Source organism: Nannobrachium achirus (genome assembly GCF_963921795.1).
Source record: "Nannobrachium achirus genome assembly, chromosome: 12".
Taxonomy (NCBI): domain Eukaryota; kingdom Metazoa; phylum Chordata; class Actinopteri; order Myctophiformes; family Myctophidae; genus Nannobrachium; species Nannobrachium achirus.
In genome coordinates, this window is record NC_137832.1 from 18634741 (window position 1) to 18657757 (window position 23017).

The following is a 23017-nucleotide window of genomic DNA, read 5'->3' on the forward strand; positions in this document are numbered from 1 at the left end:
TAAATGAGTGAAAACAGCCGATCTGCAAGCACACAACGCCTCGCGGTGCGAGGCGTTGTGTGCTTGTAGATCGGCTGTTTTCACTACTTTTGTGCGACGGCCTTGTGTGATGAAGCAGTGCTTCACTTTGCGAAAGAATGTACACATTTGAAACTTGGAGATACGAGGTTTCTGCCCGACAGTGACGATATACGGTTGCAAAGCCGCTGTCGTTTTGCACTCACAAAAGACCCTAACAGGAGCTGCTCGTTTTCATAGATTTGTCCAGAATGCAAGTCGTTTCATGCCGCAGAACCACATATGAAAAGGTACGCTTATTTTGTCTACTCTGTGGCAAGACGTGTGTCACAGGCTGTCTGAAAAGAATTGATTTTCAGTTATTACGACTCTCGTAGTTTGGGGGAGTTGGAATATGTTGTCATGGTTATAAGCGTTTGCATGTGTTGTCATGGGTGAATCATTCACCCATGTGTATGTCTGTGAGTGTCTCTTTCTCTCTGTCTGTCTGCAGCTAATCTTGCATAATGGCCAATGAGCATCTGTTTCTTGAGCATGCTGACAGCAGGCCGGACCTCAATTATAGCTCTAGTATGCCTGTTTTTAAATCATCACAAAGTAATCGTCCATTCAGACTATGGCCTCCTAGTTCAGTGGTTCTCAACCTGTGGGGGGGGGGGGGGGGGGGGTCCCCAAATTATTTTGGGGGGTCCCCAGATGATTAACTTAATGTGCAACACTGTTTTCTCACTTAACAGTAAACAAACCAACCTAAGGTTTAAGTGCATAGAGACGTTAAAAAGTCCTTAAATTGTCACTTTAGAAAGGGGCAGATATATCTGCACCATTTCTAAAGTGAAAATAACCCATCTACATGCTCACAACGCCTGGCAACACGAGGCATTGTGAACATGTAGATCTGCTATTTTCACAATAGAACCGTGTTATACAAAATGTAATGCCTCAACCCTCAGTGCTCATCAGGGTGGGGGGTCACCAGTTAAAATATGATTATTTTGGGGGTCGCGGCCTGAAAAGGTTGAGAACCACTGTCCTAGTTAACCAATTTCCGGAACAAGTCAACCACAAACATGCAAATTCACTGTACAAGCCCACAAGAGATTAACGCCAATATGTACATTTATAAACGTGTGACTGTTAACGCCTGTGATTCGTACCCGCGTGAGAGTCTAACATCTTAACCCCCTGACCAAAGGGACATCCCTGTGGACCAGGGGAGATACTATAGACTTTTGAGGCCATCAGGCTGAGGCAGCGAGTCACTCTGCTACACTCACCAACCTTTTTGACCTCCTCATGGGGAAACCCAAAGCGGGTCAAGGCACCATTGTAACACCAGGGATTTGAACCCGGGTCTCCGACGCAAAAGTCCAATATCTTAGCCACAAGAGTGTCTAGACCAAAGGGACGCACAATCACACAGTCGCAGACTCATCAAAGCTTGCACCAAAATAAATATAGCATAATACAGTGTGTTTTGAAATCACAGACATGAACAAGACGGCACTCTGTCGAGGTGCCAACTTGTACCTCGTGCACTCATGGCCATGTATGGCCTACTTGTGCGTTGGAACATGGGAAGATGAGAATAAAATAGAACTATGTATAGCTGGTAATCACATGCTGTGCTGCTCTTTCGTGGCTGTAGGTATACATTTTAACTGCATAACTCCTTGTCATTATTATTAATGTATGCCTGGTGGAGATGTGCGCTGTGCTGAGGGCTCCTCGGTAATATAGATGAATATTTTCTGGTGTTAATCTAAAGTTGGGCTTGCATGACTGCAACTGTCTGGTTCCAGTAAATCCCTCAAGCCAGAGAGACAGGAGCATTGTAATTGGCTACTGGCCAACATGCATGTCGGCGATTGGCTGTTAGCTCCAGTCCATAGCTTGTTCTGAAGCTAATTGCATAGCCTGGAGGGATGGTTGCTCCATGATGGGGCTGCAACAATTGATTATTTTCTTAGTGATTATTATATACTTTTTAGATTAAATAATCGAGATGTGCTTTTAAAATATGAATATATACAGTGTATGTATGTATGTATATATAAATATATATATATATATATATATATAGTGGGACAACCAAGGCATGTAATGTGGTTGTAATGAAAAGTAGTAAAACATTCATGAAAAAGGAAATCACTTTTGATCGCAACAAATAGTGTAAAAGCAATATAGGCTTAAGGGCCCCACTCTATGCTATGAGGGTTGCTGGGTTCTGCTTGGGAAACTGGACCACATAACAGGGGCATTTCTGCCTAATAGACCCCCCCATGGATAGTCATTCGGGATCAATATTTAAGTAGGAAAATATATTTATATTTATTTAGTGCAGAGTTGTCCTTTAGAGTTGGATTCATGGACTCACACTCACAGGCAGATTTTCTTCAGAGGTTGTTGGACTGGAGATATGTCATATCATGTCATGTCATATTTAAGACACACACACACACACACACACACACACACACACACACACACACACACACACACACACACACACACACACACACACACACACAGTGAGAGTATTATTAAAGTATGTACCTTGACTGCCTCTATGTGTGTGACTGTGTCAAACAGCATGTCGTTCACCGTCACTATCTGGTCGCCGACCTTCAGCCCTTCCCGCTCCGCCGAGGAGCTGGGCTCCACCAGGGAGACGTAGATGCCCACGCCGTGCTCCGAGCCTCCGCGGATGCTGAAGCCCAGACCCTCGTGGCTCCGGCTGCGCGTCAGGGTGACCTGGCGCATCTCTCCAAACGGCATGAGCGGCGCCAGGGGAACTGTCCCGTCCGCCGCGGTGCTGAAATCCTCTGGGAAGAGTAGCGGCGGGTGGTGGTGGTGCTGCGGGCTGATAAAGTGTGTCGTTTCTGCAACGGAGACACCACCACGACTCACATCCACCGTTTCCCCGAAGCCCTCTGCTTCGCCGCTGCTGTCCGTCTTCAGGTACAGTCCCTCGGACGTGTACTGGTCGAACAGCAGCTGGTCCGAGCGGGGGATCACCAGGCGCAGCATGGGCAACAGTTGTCGCTTGCTGGCCGTGTCGAGGATCACTCGGAGAGTCTGGACCAGGTCGAAGACGTTGCGCTTGGCGTGGTACACATTGAGGCAGTGGATGAACTGCTCCCGCTCGAAGTCGTTGATCAGCAGGTTGAGGGAGTTGTGGAGTTTACGGACGTTGGTCGAAAGCGCCCTGCCGCCCACCGAGCCGCCCGAGTTCGCCGCCGCTGCTGTGGTGCTGCTGAGTGAAACGCGCTCCAGATCCGTGCTCATCGTACTACAACACGACGGGACTCACCGCATCATACAGAGAGCTGGCTCCTCGACCAGGCAGGCATGCAGGGCTTCGCTCCTTATGAGTCTAATAAGTCTGACCCCAGTTTCAGAGCGAACTGGAAAGGAAAAACACTGTACATAACATAACCACTGTCGAGGTATCGTGGCATTTCAAAGTTCCATCCGAAATGGTGTCGGTGCACCGCTATGCAGCAGCTATAGCCTAACAGAACCGCAACAGGTGACAACGAGTCTATGTGCGTAATGGAGGGGTTCGCGGCTGGCGGCTCACGTTACCGCGGTGGGATAGAGCCTCATAAAGCATTTCCCCCTTTCAAGTCCGTGAGGTGTTCTTTTTCTTCTATTGCCCGAGGTCTTGCCCTTTCTTGACTATGCTTATACGCCAGTAATTTAAGCAAGTTTGCAGTGTTGTGTTGTAGAGTAGTATCGACTATTTCGTGCAATGATCCCAAAGAAGTAGGTGTCCAATATCCTGAAAATACACTGAAATCCCAGTTTGCCTATTGACAACTAGGCTACAGACCACCATGAGGTGTAGGACCTATATAGTCTATGCCCGGCCGGCCTCGTCGTGCGTCTCCCTGCCTGCCGTATTATGATGATGACCACCCGGGTAACTCCAATAATTGCGAAGCTTGCGTCCCTGTGACGGTGGAGATCTTATTGTCTCCACTGGCAGGTCTAATGTGCGCTCGGCTCACTTTCCTGCGCTCGGGCCGTCAGTATAGGAAATGACGCAGGTGTCTGCCTCTGTGTGTGTGCGTGCGTGTGCGTGCGTGCGTGCGTGTCAGAGCCACAGAGCATACAGTGTGCATGTAGGCCTGTGTGTGTGTGTGTGTGTGTGTGTGTGTGTGTGTGTGTGTGTGTGTGTGTGTGTGTGTGTGTGTGTGTGTGTGTGTGTGTGTGTGTGTGTGTGTGTGTGTGTGTGTGCTTAGGAACTGACACCACTCACACACGTCTGTTTATTTTAGGCAACCACTTATAACTGATGTAATCGGAAATGCAGGAATAGAAAACCGATTTGCTGAAATTCCATCGTTCGTGTTCATGTGCAGTGGTGAACAGTAACTAAGTACATTTATTGTAGTATTGTAACCTGTACTTTTTAGTACATGCATTTAAGTTAAGTATATGAATTCACCACTTAAACCCTAGGGGGGATTTTAACATTGGAAACTGGAATTGTTAAATCTCTTTTTTTGTCAAAAACCTTGCAAAACTAATTGTCAATACAGCAATGCATTGATATTAAAAAACGAAATGCACTTTCTAATTTGTAGCCACTTTTGAAGGCATGTAGCCTACTTTTGTATTAGCCTAAACTGACTCCTCCTGCCTTCTACTTTGTGGGGAAGAAGGCCTACTCCTTTAACACAAATTTGACTGAGTAACTTTCACTTTTAGTTGGGTAATATTTGACCATCAGGAATATCTGTACTTTGATTGAAGTACTGTACTGGGGTTGAGGAGGACTTTTAATTATGCAGTCTTTCATTCTGAAACCGATTGCAAGTGCAATGACCTTGTCTTATGCATGTTGATAATGTATGGACTGGATTCATCACAGCTGAGTTGACCGTCTATCAGTATAGGCTATTCAGATTCAGAGCATGTAGTAGCAGTCTGGCGGTCTTTACAGTAAGCTGATCAAGCAGTATTAGCCAACTCATTCCTGATACTTGTCATATCCAAGGCTTATTATAGCCTATTTATAAACAGCTATATAGCCTATTTATAAACAGCTATTTTTGGAGCTGTGTGAAGCACAGGCTCCCTATACGTGGCCGTGTGGGTCTGTCTGTGTGTCTGTCTGTCTGTCTGTCTGTGTGTGTGTGTGTCTGTATGTAGCCTGAACTTCCTAAACTTCGGCACGCCACTAGTCCCACAGTTTTGCCACCACACACTCGCGCCATATGTCAAATCGACCGGCTTACTCGGGAATCGTGGGCTATTACTTTTCTAAGAGAAAGGTTCTATAGTTTAATTGATATTAATTTATTAGTGAATTAATTTTCCCCATTGACTTATAATGGGAATCGCAAAAACTCACATTCAATTATTTGTCTCTCGCAAACCATAGGGGCTAGAGTTTCAAGACTTGGAGAGGAGGTTCATAATGATTTCAAGGATTAAATAAAAAATAATTGTGTCATTTGGCCGCATGGTGGCGCCATAACACCCCACTTTACGTTTTCGCCTGTAACTCTTGAACCGTAGGTCGGAAAATTAAAAATATTTTTTCCCTGGATTCCTTGGGTCATGACGCATCTCCCCATATAGGCCACGCCCATTTGCGCCATGATAGATTTTCCGCCATCTTGAATTTTCTCCAAAACACACTTTTTGCTCCTTTTCCTACATATTTTCTTCAAATGTCACAAAAATCGGTAAACATGATCCACACACACACACACACACACACACACACACACACACACACACACACACACACACACACACACACACACACACACACACACACACACACACACACACACACACACACACACACACACACACACACACACACACACACACACACACACACACACACACACACACAGCTCCACTTCACACGGGTGTGATTTTAAGGTTAGCATACATGCCAGTACCCCCCCCCCCCCCTTTATATCTATACCAGTGGTTCTCAACCTTTTCAGGCCTCGACCCCCAAAATAACCATATTTTAACTGGGGACCCCCCCCCCCCACCCTGACGAGCACTCAGAGTTGAGGCATTATATTTTGTATAACACAGTATTATTGTGAAGATAGCCGATCTACATGCTCACAATGCCTCGCAACACAATTTTTGCCTCTAATATTTGACAATTTGGCCAATGCAATGTTTAATTTGTCATTTTAGAGGTATTAAAAAGTCCTAAAATTGTTGCTTTAGAAATGTGCATAAACTCCCTCTACACTTAAACTTTATGTTGGTTTGTATACTGTTGAGATAGAAAACAATGTTGCACATTAAGTTAATCATCTGGGGTCCCGACCCACAGGTTGAGAACCACTGATCTACGGTATACACCATTTGCATCATGGGAGCAAAAAAGTTGCATTACTTTCCCCTGGATCTTTACATGGAATGACATAACCCAGTAGTGTGGTTTCTTAACCCTGGTTTTTGACATTTGACACTTTATTTTGAAAATTACCCATAGAATTATCCATATCAAGTTGGGCTCCCATCGACTTTCTATACATGTCATGATTCTGAATCCATTGCAAGCATTTGTTTTGCACAAAAAACTTTCCTTGGGTTAGAAATGGCCCCCAAAAACACAAAAAAAACTGTGAAAAGTGATGACTCATCACTAAACCATCGTTTTGTGGGGCCATTTCTAGCTAATGATTGATTGCTAATGATTGTTGTCAGGTGGTGAAACTTACCACACCAAGAGGGTGACTTGATAAAAAATGTTAATGGTAATACTTGTAACAGACCTGTGATCTGTCCCTCACCCCTTCCCCTCCCACCCATAAGGCAGGGAATGTACTGGACCTTGTGTTCACCAGAGCCTGCTCCCCCTCAAACCTCATTGTTACCCCTGTAAAATACTCTGATCACTGCTTCATAACCTTCTCCCTCTCCCTCTCTATCCACAGATCTAAACAGACCCTCCCTCGGACTGTCACCACACGACGCAACCTGAGGACCCTGGATCCCTCCATTCTCTCCTCCTCCATTCTCTCCTCCCTCCCAACCCCAGATATCCTTCCCTCTCTCCCTCCTGACACTCTAACATCTTCCTTTCTCTCCTCTGTCTCCTCAGCCTTCGATCGGCACTGCCCTCTCTCGACCAGGCCAGCACGCCCAAATCCACCGGCTCCGTGGCTATCTGAAACCCTCAGAACTGAGCGAACACCTCTCAGGGCGGCAGAGAGGAAGTGGCACAAGACGAAGCAACCAGAGGACCTATCTCACTTTCACGCACTCCTGTCAGGTTTCTCACTCGCACTCTCCACTGCAAAATCATCATTCTACCACACAAAGATCCAATCATGTACCTCAAACCCTAGGAAACTGTTTAGCACATTCTCAACCCTCCTCAAACCCCCCCTCCCCCCCCCTCCTTCATCCCTCTCAGCAGACGACTTTGTCACCTACTTTGAAAAGAAGGTTGATGATATCAGTAGTTCATTCTCCCATCTCCCCCAGAATACAGTGTCGAAAACACGCAATTGTATCCCTAACATAACATGTCTATCCTCCTTCTCCCCTCTCTCTGCAGATGACGTCATAAAACTAGTGACTTCCTCTAGACCTACCACCTGTGCCCTGGATCCAATCCCTTCTCCACTCTTCCAGACGATCGCACCTGACCTACTCCCCTTCATAACCGCCATCATCAACAGTTCTGTAACTTCAGGCTGTGTCCCAGCTGCCTTCAAGACAGCCAGAGTATCACCACTCCTCAAGAAACCAACTCTTGACGCCTCGGACGTCAAGAACTACAGACCGGTATCCCTCCTCTCATTTCTTTCAAAAGCCCTTGAACGTGTGGTCTCTAACCAGCTTTCTCTCCATCTCTCACAGAACAACCTGCTGGACCCCAACCAGTCAGGTTTTAAACCGGCCCATTCCACAGAAACGGCACTCCTAGCAGTCACAGAAGCACTCCATGCTGCCCAGGCTGCATCCCACTCTGCAGTCCTGATTCTTCTGGATCTATCAGCGGCATTCGACACAGTGAATCACCAGCTGCTCCTGGACACCCTTGCTGACCTAGGCATCACCGGGACGGCACTAAAGTGGTTCTCCTCCTACCTGTCGGACCGGACCTACCAGGTCTCATGGAAAGGTTTGCTTTCATCCCCCCGAACCCTCCAAACGGGAGTCCCCCAGGGATCCGTACTTGGCCCTCTGCTGTTCTCCCTGTACACCAAATCCCTTGGTGCTGTAATCTCTGCTCACAATCTATCATATCACTGCTACGCTGATGACACTCAACTGTTTTTGTCCTTCCCCCCTTCTGCCACCCAGGTGGAAGAGCGCATTGCTGCATGTCTGGCCGACATCTCACAGTGGATGTCAGCCCAACACCTCAAGCTGAACCCGGACAAGACGGAGCTACTCTTCTTCCCAGCTAAGTCTTGCCCCATGCAAGATCTCACTATTTCCATAGATAATGCATTGGTGACTTCAGTTCCGACTGCTAGAAACCTTGGTGTGGTCCTGGACACCCAGCTATCATTTAAGGCACATATTGCATCAGTCACCCGGTCCTGTAGGTTCACACTCTATAACATCCGTAAAATCAGACCGTTCCTCACCCAGGAGGCAGCGCAGCTCCTCATTCAGACATCTGTCATATCAAAACTCGACTATTGTAACTCTCTCCTCACTGGTCTCCCGGCATGTGCACTCAAACCTCTCGAACTGATCCAAAATGCCGCGGCACGACTGGTCTTCAACCAGCCTAAGTTCTCACATGTCTCTCCCCTTCTCCGCAGCCTCCACTGGCTCCCGGTTGCGGCCCGCATGGAATACAAAACACTGATGCTGACCTTCAAAGCAGCCAAAGGTATGGCTCCTCCATACCTCCAAAAGCTGATCAACCCCTACACCCCCACTCGTTCACTTAGATCAGCCAACACAGGGATGCTGACCGAACCCTCGCTAAAAACTCCAGGGCAAAAATCCACTCGTCCGAGACAGTTTGCCCTCTTGGCTCCCAAGTTGTGGAATAAACTCCCTGTCGCACTTAGAACAACGGACTCACTCGCTACCTTTCGCCGTGGACTGAAGACTCACCTTTTCAGACTCCACCTAAACCCTTAGCACTACAGTAAAATCAATGACCATACATGAAGCTAGTTAACATTTGTTTGTTAGGTTTCTTTAGAACTTGATTATATTGTGTTTTTCTCTAGATAGATATCCATTTACATTGTTATATTGCTGTTAATGTACTGACCTATTATCTTGTTTATTATTGCGATGTTGTATCTGCTTATTGTAAGTCGCTTTGGATTAAAAGCGTCTGCTAAATGCCTAAACTGTAAACTGTAAACTGTAGAATGTCTTGATCTCAAAAGGAGCATAATTAAGTGCTGTAAAAAGTTGCTGTAAAAACTATTTCTATAGGTAAAAAAAACTCCTATCCACATTTTTCTTTTTAATTTTACCAACAAAGTGAATTTTTCAGTTAGGAGTTTTTCACTTTGGCCATCGATATATTATTTTCATCTTCCATCATAAAGGATCATTCTAATGCATGATCATCAGTAGGTTGTGAGGTTGTGATATACAGTACTTGCACTGCTGTCACTCTCAAGCTTGCAAATCAGTTATCTTTGCTTTAGTCAAGCTCGATACATTTTAAATGCTTAAAATAGAAAAAGTCCCCTTACACGATTAACAGTGGATCTTGAAATTATGAATGGCCACTTAGTTCATCATCGTGCACAGTAAAACATAATTGAAAAATTAAAAGTTAATTGAACTCTGAGTGGACTCTTAAACCACTTGCACCTTGTATCTGGGATGAACATTTGCCAAACGCATAGAAGATCTGAAGGCTCACAACAAGTTGTGTTGCAATGTGCAAAGAGGTTCGGTGTAGAGGGAAAAAAAGAGTGGACCAAGTACAAACCCGACCGCGGTCATATTACTTTACAAAGTAAAGCAGGGGTCTTCAACGTTTTTCAGCCAAGGACCCCTATAAGTTGACAGAGAGATGAAGCAGGGACCCCCACTATATACTGTATAAAATAGGTTGCTGGATAAAACTTTCACATAGATTTCATAGATAGTTTCATATACTTGTTTGACAGCACGATCATGTTGTATTCATGTTAATGTGTATTTTCAGACATTTAACCACTTAACCGTCAATACTCAGTTAACTTGACCTTGAGAAAGAAAAAGGTTCCAATCACACAAAGATTTGGTGGCCCCCCTGTAGTGATTCTGAGGACCCCCTAGGAGTCCCGGACCCCCTTTTGAAGACCCCTGAAGTAAAGAGAGTTTAAGTGGTTAAAGGGCAAACATGTATTATCATTATCTTTTAATTAACACTTGAGATTTTACTGCGGGTTTTGATTGACAAAGACTAATCACAGGCTAATCACAGTGAGGCGGAGGCCATCTGGTTCAGTAAATCATAAAATATACAGTAGTACACTATATGGAATACACACAAGCAATTTATAGTAACATCACGTGTCTCTGCTTGTGGCCACTGTCCCACAAAATAACTATGTGCACATTCCTGCTTCTGCATATTAAAGGAGCACTTGAAGTGTGTGATTTCTCCTGGGTATTATGATAACTGAGCAGCAACGTGGTACAACGCATTACAGATTGCAATACCTTTGATAGGCAAGGCACATTAAAACATATTAGATAACAGAGGATGGCCACAGACAGTCAGATAACATTCTCTCTCTCTCTCTCTCTCTCTCTCTCTCTCTCTCTCTCTCTCTCACAGGACTTCATATGGGAATGCCCATATATGGAGGCCACATCGGCCACATACCACTCTAACGGCTGGTTCAACAGACAGCGATCTCCATGTATGCATGGGCATAAAAGGGTATGATGTCAGATGTCATAGACATCATAGGACTTTCACATATAACGAATAACTGAGTAAGCATGTTTGCACACTAAAAAATGATGGGTTGTTTTGGCTGGGTTAAGCCTATTGGGTTATTTAATTGGGTTGTTTTCATGCAAATGGGTATTCTGATAACCCAATTCGCTGAGTTATTTCTGTTGGGTATGGTGTTATTAGCTGTTGGGTTGTAATTTCCATAGAATTTGTTGAGTTATTTTGGACTACCCAACACGTTGGGTAAATACGTTGGTCACCATTGCTTTGCATAACAATGCAAAGCATGCTGGGTAAAGCATTTCCAGTGGCATTTTAAGCTTTTAGGAGCAAAAAATGCTAAATGTGTCAATGACACTGTGTGGATATGACACAGTGTCATATCCAAGTGTCTGCCAAGGCAAGCTGACTGACATTATGTCAGAATTTGATTTGTCAGTATTTGAGCTTCAACCATAAGCTAAAGTGCTTAAATGCAGAACCTTTGAGGACTCTTGAAGGTTTAGCCTCTGAGACCATGCTATTCTTCCATTTATTGTCTCATTTTGGTAATGTCAATAAATTAGTTGATATTGTGACTTAACAGGGAAGATTAGCATGGGCTGAATCGTTTCGCCCATGCTTTGTGATAATGTGATTATTTAATTAAATTGACAACTATCAGTTGTACCGATGAAATTTCAATTTAAAAAAGGAACCACCCACATAATAGTAATATATAATAATGAGGAAATATAATACATTTTAAATAACCCAACACATTGGGTTATATGAATAACCCAACATATTAGGTTAAATTAACCCAGCGATGGGTCGGTCCAATATTTAACCAGTGTTGGGTTGGGAAACAACCCAAATTGGGTTGTTTTTAACCCAGTGTTTTTCTGTGTGTGGGCTCTCACATCATATCTCCATATTTAGTACATGGATATCCATATATGGGTACCAGGGGTCTCCATATATGGGTAACTGGTCCGATAAACACCACTGGCCAGATGGCCAAGAATTGGCGCGACCTCGCCCTGAGGTCGCATGTCGCCCTAAGGCGTCTTACTTGTAACTGTTTCTCTCTCCTCCCTTGTGGGCTATAAGACCCCCGGCCTAACCTAAGCAACATTCTTTCCCCTCCATCACCCTCACGTTTCCTTAGACCGGTCCCCTCTGGAAATTACCCATGTGGTCATACCATTGTCACAGAACTAAGTCATTCAAACCTCGACAAGGTTAACTCCATGCTCTACTGCTACAGTAATGTCATATCTTCATTTCATTTCATTTCCCTTCAGAGATTAATAAAGGATTTCTGTTCTATTACAGTACATGCTTAAATGCCCATATAAAAAACTCAGCACAAAAAGAAAGGAAACTTGACTTCGGTCCATTATATCTCCCCTTTAATAATACCAATTTGTATTGTGTTTTATATCATTTTTTTGATTCGTCACCTTTACAACAAGGTACAGTTTGTAAGCATCGGGCATTCGTGGAATGAGCACCACAGCCAAACGTGTGGGTAGCGCCGACCCAAAATTTGCCAACATTCTGACCATTATATCCCCCCTTTAATTATGCCAAATGGTATTGTGTTTGATATCATTGTTATCGTTGATTTGTCCCCGTTACGAGGTACAGCTTGTAAGGATCTCGCATTCGTGGAATGAGAAACACAAACGTGTGGGTAGCGCTCCTCCAAAAATGGTCAAGATGGCCTGGCAGGCCTGCAATACTGTTCTTTTGGTGTTCACCTTTGTTGCTTGGAGCATTGAATTATACTCTCCCACAGTAATAAGGAAAAGAAAAAAACAACAGATATTGGCCATTTTTACACTTTGTTAATGTTAAGCTCAGTGTCAGGGAATCCCAAAACGAGAGTAAATGCCAGCAGAACAGTATTGCAAGTTAATTTGGCAAAATTTTGGTCGGCGCCACACGTTTGGCTGTGTAGCTCATGCCTCGAATTCCCACTGCTTACAAGCTGTACCTCGTTGTAAAGGTAACAAATTAACAATACAAATGATATAAAGCACAATACAAATTAGTATTATTAAAGGGGAGATATAATGGACCGAAGTCAAGTTTCCTTTCTTTTTGTGCTGAGTTTTACATAAAACCACAAAGACCTTTCACATTTTAAATGGCTAAACACAGCAGCACTATCAGTAATAATGTAACATATTTTCCTCCTGTGGCTGTACACAAAGTGAAACATAACACTTCCACTCACAGATACGTGGGATTTAGGAATTGATGTAATTAAACATCCACACAGAAAGGAAACATAATATCTGTGCTCCTAAAATGTGAACCCTTCTAGATGCGTTCATTTAGTAAGGGAAAGTTAGCCGAGAGTTAGACCAATCTGGGAACTAAATCTAAATCAATATCTTTCTTCACAAATGTGTTCATAAAGGTGTCTACTATCACCTCTGAACTTTCTCAATCACAACTCCCTTGGGGAACTTTGTGGGAGCCACAAATAAATACAAAACAAACTTTTTTGGACATACAAGGTTTCCACCTGCGAAATATAACTCATGTAATTGGCCCACTGGCTTGTCACTTTGTCACAAATCTTTGAATAACAGCAGCGCTATCAGCGCTATAGAGAGAGATCTCTCTCTATAGCGCGCAATGAGGGCCTCTCAAACTCTTTTTCCCGGGCTGTATCAGGGGCCCAGCATGTCCCTGATCGCTATACACATTATCTCTATGGTCATGTGATCAAGATACCGGTATATGTTTTTCCGATTTTTCTGATCCCAGTCCAAATGGCTCTGGGTAGGCAACCCGGCCCTAGTGGAGACCTGTGCTCATCATGTCCCTAGGGCTGATCCTTTCTTTCTATTCTGTTAAGACTGGGTAAGTGTACAAAAGTCATATTGAACAGCAACCCTGCCCCCTGGCCCATCATCATGGTTGGCCCCACCCCTCATCTGCACTCACACATCACACCTGAACTCACTAACTAATCAGGGCCAGGTGTGTATAAATACTGCCTGTGCCCTCACTCTATTGTCAGCAGCCCAAGAGAGAACACCTTCAGAGCCCTGTTTGGCCATAAACCTGGTCATGCGTCAATGATGTGAGTTTGTTGTTATTGGTGTTTTGTAGTTGATGATGTTGCCATAATGATTGTTGCCTTGTAGTTGATGTTTCCTATGTCACCTAATTGTTTTATATTAATGTGATACTATTGTTACTTTGTACTTATTTGTTACTTTACTTTACCAAATTACTATGTATTCCTTTTCTGTTGTAGAATAAACCATGACCTTAAAATATAATATCCTGGTGGTCCTCCTCCTCTTCACACTCTTACCGGTGTCACCATGGCGGTGTTGAAACCAGTCCAAACCCTTTCTATTTAACATGGTCCTTCGACGCCGAGAATCTTAACATCGCCATGGCTGGAGAGGAGCCCAGAAGACATGATGTCCACCAGTGCCACCACTACTCCTCCAGCACCCAGGGCACCGCCTCCTCCGGAGCACGGGCTTCCTTCCAAGTCTACAGCCTCCTGAAGTCTCCTCCTCCTAAGGCCTCCCCTGAAGTCCTACGGCCTCCTGAAGTCTCTTCCTCCTAAGGCCTCCCCTGAAGTCCTACGGCCTCCTAAAGTCTCCTCCTCCTAAGGCCTCCCCTGAAGTCCTACGGCCTCCTGAAGTCTCCTCCTCCTAAGGCCTCCCCTGAAGTCCTACGGCCTCCTGAAGTCTCCTCCTCCTAAGGCCTCCCCTGAAGTCCTACGGCCTCCTAAAGTCTCCTCCTCCTAAGGCCTCCCCTGAAGTCCTACGTCCTCCTGAAGTCTCCTCCTCCTAAGGCCTCCCCTGAAGTCCTAAGGCCTCCTGAAGTCTCCTCCTCCTAAGGCCTCCCCTGAAGTCCTACGGCCTCCTAAAGTCTCCTCCTCCTAAGGCCTCCCCTGAAGTCCTACGGCCTCCTGAAGTCTCCTCCTCCTAAGGCCTCCCCTGAAGTCCTACGGCCTCCTGAAGTCTCCTCCTCCTAAGGCCTCCCCTGAAGTCCTAAGGCCTCCTAAAGTCTCCTCCTCCTAAGGCCTCCCCTGAAGTCCTACGGCCTCCTAAAGTCTCCTCCTCCTAAGGCCTCCCCTGAAGTCCTACGGCCTCCTAAAGTCTCCTCCTCCTAAGGCCTCCCCTGAAGTCCTAAGGCCTCCTAAAGTCTCCTCCTCCTAAGGCCTCCCCTGAAGTCCTAAGGCCTCCTAAAGTCTCCTCCTCCTAAGGCCTCCCCTGAAGTCCTACGGCCTCCTAAAGTCTCCTCCTCCTAAGGCCTCCCCTGAAGTCCTACGGCCTCCTAAAGTCTCCTCCTCCTAAGGCCTCCCCTGAAGTCCTCCGGCCTCCTAGAGTCTCCGGCCTCTGAAGTCTCCGCCGCCTCCAGTGCTGCGGGCTCCACCTCCTGTCTCGCCTCCAGCACCCAGGGCCCCTCCTTCGGCAGCGCCCGGGGCTCCTCCTTCGGCGCCGTCTCTGCAGCCAGGGCTCCTAAGTCACCGCCTCCTCCTGCAGCCAGGGCTACTCGGTCTCCACCTTCCCCTGCAGGTGGGCCCCTGCAGTTTCGGCCACCACCTGAGCCCCCCCCCCCAGCCCCAATCTGTTCTCACGGGGCGGCAGTACCACTTTTTTATTGCCAATATGACTTTCAGATGGGTAAATACTCGCGTATTTGGGGCGGCTGTACAAAAGTCATATTGAACAGCAACCCTGCCCCCTGGCCCATCATCATGGTTGGCCCCACCCCTCATCTGCACTCACACATCACACCTGAACACACCTGAACTCACTAACTAATCAGGGCCAGGTGTGTATAAATACTGCCTGTGCCCTCACTCTATTAGAGAACACCTTCAGAGCCCTGTTTGGCCATAAACCTGGTCATGCGTCAATGATGTGAGTTTGTTGTTATTGGTGTTTTGTAGTTGATGATGTTGCCATAATGATTGTTGCCATAATGATTGTTGCCTTGTAGTTGATGTTTCCTATGTCACCTAATTGTTTTATATTAATGTGATACTATTGTTACTTTGTACTTATTTGTTACTTTACTTTACTAAATTACTATGTATTCCTTTTCTGTTGTAGAATAAACCATGACCTTAAAATATAATATCCTGGTGGTCCTCCTCCTCTTCACACTCTTACCGGTGTCACCATGGCGGTGTTGAAACCAGTCCAAACCCTTTCTATTTAACAGTAAGCTAACAATCCACAAGACAGTATTATAGTTAGTGACACATGTATAGAGGCATTAGGTAATAATCTGGATATGTAAAAGAGACAGAGAGACAGAGAGAGAGAGAGATTGGTGCATGCAAGCTATATTGGTGCATGCAAGCTATATACTGTACTAGAAGTTTGCAAGGCTCTGTGGCTGTGCCGCTCTCGTCTAGAGATTAGGCCCGCTTTGCAGGCGCACAGAGAACTGGTAACTCAAAGAACTGCTGCTAACTAAAAGAAAGCCAACTCAAATGCAAACGAATAACTCACAGACAAAACAACAATAAAATGTGTTATTGGTTGTGTGACTGTGTGGTCACCTATATTAGCTCCAGTGTATATAATGTACAACTGAAAATAAACAAACTAAACTAGAGTGTCGAGGTTCCAACTTCTGCACTTGTGGCCATGTTTGGGCAGTATTGCCTACTTGCCACCAAGAATGCTGGTCCCTCATTGGCTGTTGATGGTGAAGTCACCAAGAATGCTGATCCCTGCTTGGCTACGAGCGTAAACAGAGACGCGACAGATACGTGTACTTACGTGCTCTGCTGGTAATAATAATAAAAAATCACACCCAATGTGAAGTGAGCGGTGGTCGTGCTTGCATAACGTCTTCAATTGGTAATTGGTGATGTAACACACACACACACACACACACACACATTGCTATGGCAAAACGCTGAGGAAAACACATTGCTATGGCAAAACGCTGAGGAAAAGTGGCTACAGATAGGTCGTAATTGGTGATGTAATATGATGTAATATGGCTACACACACACACATATTGCTATGGCAAAACGCTGAGGAAAACACATTGCTATGGCAAAACGCTGAGGAAAAGTGGCTACAGACACACGCACAGCCACTCTATGGAGCGGTTTACCACCGCTCAAAAAAAAAGAAGAATCACCATACAATATAGGTTGTCTCACACCGATAATCAATGACCTGGAAAGTCCTTGGAAATTTGCATACCTATCTGTAGATGGCTACAGATTTGGTTATTATTTCTTTTAATACAATTGTTATGCTTTGTGGCACTGATCTGATTTCCCCATGGCTGTCTACACTTGGGAGAAACAACAGTGAATTTCTCCCGGCCCAAGGCAGTCACAGAGAATATTCTCTGTACCTCTAGGAGTAGAATACACAGTACAGCATGATGCAATACGTTTCTGTGAAGTACTGTAGGCTTCTGTAGTTTGTGTTGTCATTGGACGTGTCACTCAAGATCAAGCACTCAAGGTATTCTTTGTCTCACATACTGTAGCAGCCGATGCTATACTTTAATTCAAGCGAGCAAGCACAACCAATTCTATGCGATGCCTAGAGGGGACTTACCCCTCACCATAGTAGTGACATGGCAATAAACATTAATTAGGTTACAACAAGTAACATGCACCATGGCTCCCCAAATAAATCCAGTCCGATGATAACGCTCGCCCAGAACTTGTGGGTATTGTCTTCTATTGGCTACCGTTATTGGGAGCAGTCCTTGACCTTGCATCTGGCTTTTCTGGGGGGGGGGGCGCCTGGAAACTCGCCGATCATTTCATCTTCCACCTAATTCTGCTTGTCTCACTCTGACGCGGGCACTTAATTGTTGGTGAAATGTAATATGGGCTCTACAAACTCTGCTTCCTTGAGAGCATATAGTGGAATGTCTCTGGGCTTGATATGAAGATATCCTGAAGATTATCAGAACTAGCCCTTACCCGTTCAAAGATATGAGCTCCAAAATGATGTGCAGTGTGTGGGTTATGGGATGTGCACTGTGCATACAGTATATGAGGGATGGAAAGTAACTTTAACTGGTGCTTGCATGATAATATGTAGGAGCATCAATGTAAGAAATACCCGTTTCGTTTAATGGCTACAGAGATACTGTGTCCCACCCCCCCCCCCCCCCCACCCTGCCTGCCTGCCTGCCTGCCAGCCTGCCTGCCTGCCTGTCTGCCTGCCTGCACGCACGCACGCACACAGAGAGCTGGTTAAACATGTTGCCTCATGCTAGATGCAGAATAGATGTGCCTCATGCTAGATGCAGAATAGATAGTAGATACACCATAAAAATGCTAATATACAGTATATGATTTGTGAAAGTGACAAACGGGCTTCACAGTTATGTCAGGTGTGTTCATATGCTAATGGTGATGCGATTTCAGATCAATTGCTCCAGCCACTGAGGAGAAATGCTGTTTCAGACAGACACTCACTCACTCACTCAGACATTTCGAAAATTATATGTTTGATGGAGTCCCCAAACAAACGCTTGCTGTGCCAACTGCTTGGGAATGTGGAATATTGCTGCATTGGATATGTTTCTGACTTGATGGCATAAGCCCCTTTTCTCCGATTTCTCTTTCTCTCCATCTGGTGGACAGTTGTTCTCTGGCTTCATCCTCAAAAGCGTTCATGAGAACAGTTAGCTCACTGCTGGATGCTGCAAACTCCAAGGGTGGCGGCCATTTATGGGTCAATGCGATGGATCCCAAACGTCATCTGGCCAGCAGGAGAGATCGGCCTCTATAGAGGTTTATTCCGGTACCATCACCCAGTGGCAAGCATCCTCTTGGTGGCTTTCTTCCAGAGGGCTCCTCGTCGAGTGTGTCTTCAGCGATGCAGGATGGCACGGTGGGGGATTTCCTCCATCTTTTTCAGCTCGGTCATCCCACTTTTGACACCAATGTAATGACCGGTGATTTCCAGATCAGAAAGTGCACTAGTGTAGTCATGACAACAACATTTTCTAGCACTTTTATTCACAAGAGAAGGGACAGAAGGGAAACGGGGTCTCCGTATATTATATATTGAGCACAGTCTATCAGTGTATTATCGTTAAAACACACATGACACATTAAACCAAATAAACACACATTCCCTTGCACAAACATAACACATGCATGCCCCAAGGCATTCTGGGAAGTCTCTCCCAGCCACCAGCCTGAACGCTGCAGTGTTCAACCTCGCTCTCTTTCTTTAGCAAAGGGAAGGTGGGCGTCGATTCCACAAACAGGAGAATGGGCTGATAATTAGAGGCCTCCTTTTAAGCCACATGAACAGGGCTAGATATACTTTTTTCTGACGAACACTAAAAGCACCTGACATTTCCCTGCGACAATTAATGGCAGGACCAGCACGCTTCCCACTCATTCAGCACAAGCAATGGTTTTGAGGCCAAGCAATGCTTAATATACAGTGACTTTTGAGTGCTATTTTTAGCCCCATTGGTGAGACGCACAGACGTAGGATATGGACAACTGCAAACCTGCCTGCCTGTACGTTATCGGCTTTGGTACATTTCAGAAGTGTTCCATCTCAACTGAATTGGGAAACACAGTACTGGCTTGGCTATAGGTCACAGTTGTTCCAACTTAGTGTGACAGACACTTTACTGTGTAACATCAGCAAAAAGGAAGGAATTATCCTTTCCTGCCTGCTACTTTCTCCCTATTAACCAAGGGTTCCAAAACCTTTCAGGCTGTGACAGCCCAAAATAATCATATTTGAACTGGGGACCACCCAATGCCAAGATCATCAGGTACGGGACTACGTAGCCTGGCGTTGCTCATACCAATTCCTCGCTGCGTATCGGATATTAGTCTGGACTCGCGGGCAGAATTTTAATTTCCAAGGGGTGGGTTAAAAAAATTGCTCTGGACACGATTGGTTAGACCAGACCAATGCTGGGCCCTGATTGGTTCCCCCAAACTTGGGGCGAGAGGAAATGGATTCACAATTGAGCGGGGCGGGGGCCAGACCCATATTCACCACAGGCATTTTGTTTTCTTTTTACCAGACGGATTGTCCTGGTTCCAGCTGGCTAGGGACAACGAGCCATGCATTGTAAGGCTCCATTATTCGCTAGGCCAGTCAGTGGTCTGGGCGGCTAGGCCTCAATGGCAGTCAAATCTGGCTGAAACCCAAATATGGAGACTGCCTAGTATCATAGTACTGATGTCAATGTGCTAATTTTACACAGTAAGACCGGCCATGCATGAAGTATGAGATCCATGCTGTTAGGCACAGTCTTAATTGTTTTCAATTCAATTCTGTTTAAATGCTTAACCATGTGTACTATAATTACCTTTTATTTTCCCAAGTGAAAATAAATCATCAACCCGCAATATCTTTGCAGCAGGCTCTTAAAACTTTTAATTGAAAGTTTAGTTTTGCCGATTAAGCAGTCGCAGCTCTAATCAGATTATGTGAAATAGAGCTAAAACTGTGATAAATCTAATGAGTGTGCATGTGTGAAAATGTGTGTAATGTGTGAGTGTGTGTAAGGGCATTGTTAGGAGTTTAACAATCTATTTAATCCTCACAGACAGGCATAAAACAAGATATGGGAATAGTTAACATTCCTGTAAAACAATTAAAAAATCACACCCAATGTGAAGTGAGCGGTGGTCGTGCTTGCATAACGTCTTCAATTGGTAATTGGTGATGTAATACAGGCTACACACTAGCACATTGCTATGGCAAAACGCTGAGGAAAACACATTGCTATGGCAAAATGCTGAGGAAAAGTGGCTATACAGATCTTGGCTACAGATAATTGGTGATGTAATATGATGTAATATGGCTACGCACACACACATATTGCTATGGCAAAACGCTGAGGAAAACACATTGCTATGGCAAAACGCTGAGGAAAAGGGGCTACAGACACACGCACAGCCACTCTATGGAGCAGTTTACCACCGCTCAAAAAATATATAGAACACTGCTGACCTTTCTGCAGAGACCTTTCCATCCTTTAGTGGCTCCTGGTTAAGCAGGATGATCGACATGGGGCAGTTTCTGAGCTCTGCACACACAGACCCCATGTTTGTGCATGGACTGTCTATGAATTTGCCTTTAAGGCTAATGTGCATGTTTGTACTAGTGATGACTGACAACATGTCATACTCCTTCTCAATGTGTTCTCTGTTCAAGGATTTGTCTCTAGTCCATACAGTGACACTCTGGTTGCACAATAAAATAAAGTCCTTGACAGATATCTTCCCTCTTCCACAGCTCTTCATGAACTGCCCAAGCAGTGGCAGGTCTCCCTTGTTATAAAGGCTAAGCCCCTCCCACTGGACCGTACCAATTTGAATAGAATCCACAATTGTGTAAACCACACTCTTTCCATGCCCAGAGGCAATACATTTCATAGACACATTTAAAGTAGCAAAACATTTAAAGTACCATCACATTACTGAAGTAATTACTCCCATAATACTTAAACTAATTTCACTTAAACTCACAGATAATAATGGTTCAGCTTGCATGTTCTGATTGAGCAGGTGTGCTTAAACAACCCTGCAAGGCCCAGTTGCTTTTTGGCAACATTATTTAAATCATTTTAAAAAAAATGTTATAATTAGTTTTCCTGTTCTTTTTTCACATTAACATCACCATTAAATCCTATTGTTTAGTATTACAATGCCATTGGCCACGATATTTGCATATAAATACACCCCACAGAGGCTGACATTCACACCTCCCAGTGAAGTTGAAATTCCAGCGTCTGGACGAACAACATCTCACTTTTTAACTGAAGCTATTCCTCACAAAAACATAAGTAAAATGCCTGTAATATTTTTTTTCGTGATCATTAGAATGTCTAGAACATGTAGGCCTACATGTGTTATTATTGTGAAAAATATCCCCAAAATGCAAATTAGAGCATGATTTATGATTTATGATTCATGGCTATAAAATCTTACAAAAACATTACACATTTTTTAACATTACATTTTCCTGTGATTAGGACTCCTACAACACCATCTGTTTTTTTTTTTTTTTTTTTTTTTGGCCAGTAGAAATTAATTCGGGTCTTGCAGGGTTAATAGTGACTTTAACCTGTGTAGTTAAAATGAATGGGGGAAACATAAAGGCTGTTAAATGTCAGTGGCAGGCTGAAATGCATCCTGATCCCCATTTGCAAGTCCCACACACCCCAGACAGCCAGAAAGATGGAGGGAAGGGCGTGCCTTTTTTGAGCGGTGGTCACACCGTCTCCTAAGCGTGACCGTGTGTGTAGCGATGCGCCTATGTGTCTATGTCTGTGGCCTGGCCAGCAATACCGCTGGGTGACCAGAGAGGTGTCGTTGAGCTAGCCTGGGGTTCCAGAGCACCCCCTGTGAACAAAGTGTGTGAAAGAGGCTGGCACCACCAGGTTACTGTTGAGCAGCCTTGAAATGTGCACACACACGCTTAGTTTTCATGGGTTGTGGGGACATTACATAGACTTCCATTCATTTCCTGTGGCCTTACCCTAACCTCTATCCCTAAACCTAACTGTTGTGGGGACCTACTATTTGGTCCCCACAATGTTTATTTCTCCAATTCTACTATACTTGTGGGGACATTTGGTCCACACACACACACACACACACACACACACACACACACACACACACACACACACACACACACACACACACACACACACACACACACACACACACACACACACACACACACACACACACACACACACACACACACACACACACACACACACACACACACACACACACACACACACACACACACACACACACACACACACACACACACACACATTCTTTTCCCCAACCAATATTTATTCGTTTTATCTTCCACAAGGTTTGCAGGTAAACGTCAACAATTAAACAGTCAATAACACAGTAATACAGCCATACCATAAGACACAAAACAAAGACAACACAGACAAAAAAAATGCAACTTTGTTCATTCCTCAAACCTGACTCACCACTTCTCCATGGGTTTTCCTCTAAATTCCAGTATACTGTCAGGATATTAATTAATTTCATAACAGTAGGCTACATAAACATTACAGTAATAAAGTAAAGAAATACAATAAAGATAAAACATTTTGTCATGGTTGTATCTGTGTTGAGTGCCCACTTCC

The 23017-nt window shown here is 44.7% G+C and overlaps 2 protein-coding genes across 2 annotated transcripts in view; both read right to left on the bottom strand.

Moving 5' to 3' along the window:
• The window catches only part of whrnb (whirlin b), a gene marked incomplete at both ends in the record, with an annotated part of 90176 nt that extends 86870 nt beyond the window's left edge, over nucleotides 1–3306 (bottom strand). The window contains one exon of the mRNA XM_080738495.1: nucleotides 2575–3306. Within this exon, the coding sequence (XP_080594621.1) occupies nucleotides 2575–3306 (732 nt within the window). The remainder of the gene's footprint in view (nucleotides 1–2574) is intronic.
• man1b1b (mannosidase, alpha, class 1B, member 1b) overlaps nucleotides 1–23017 on the bottom strand; it is a 182198-nt gene that overhangs the window by 87226 nt on the left and 71955 nt on the right. The window lies entirely within an intron of this gene.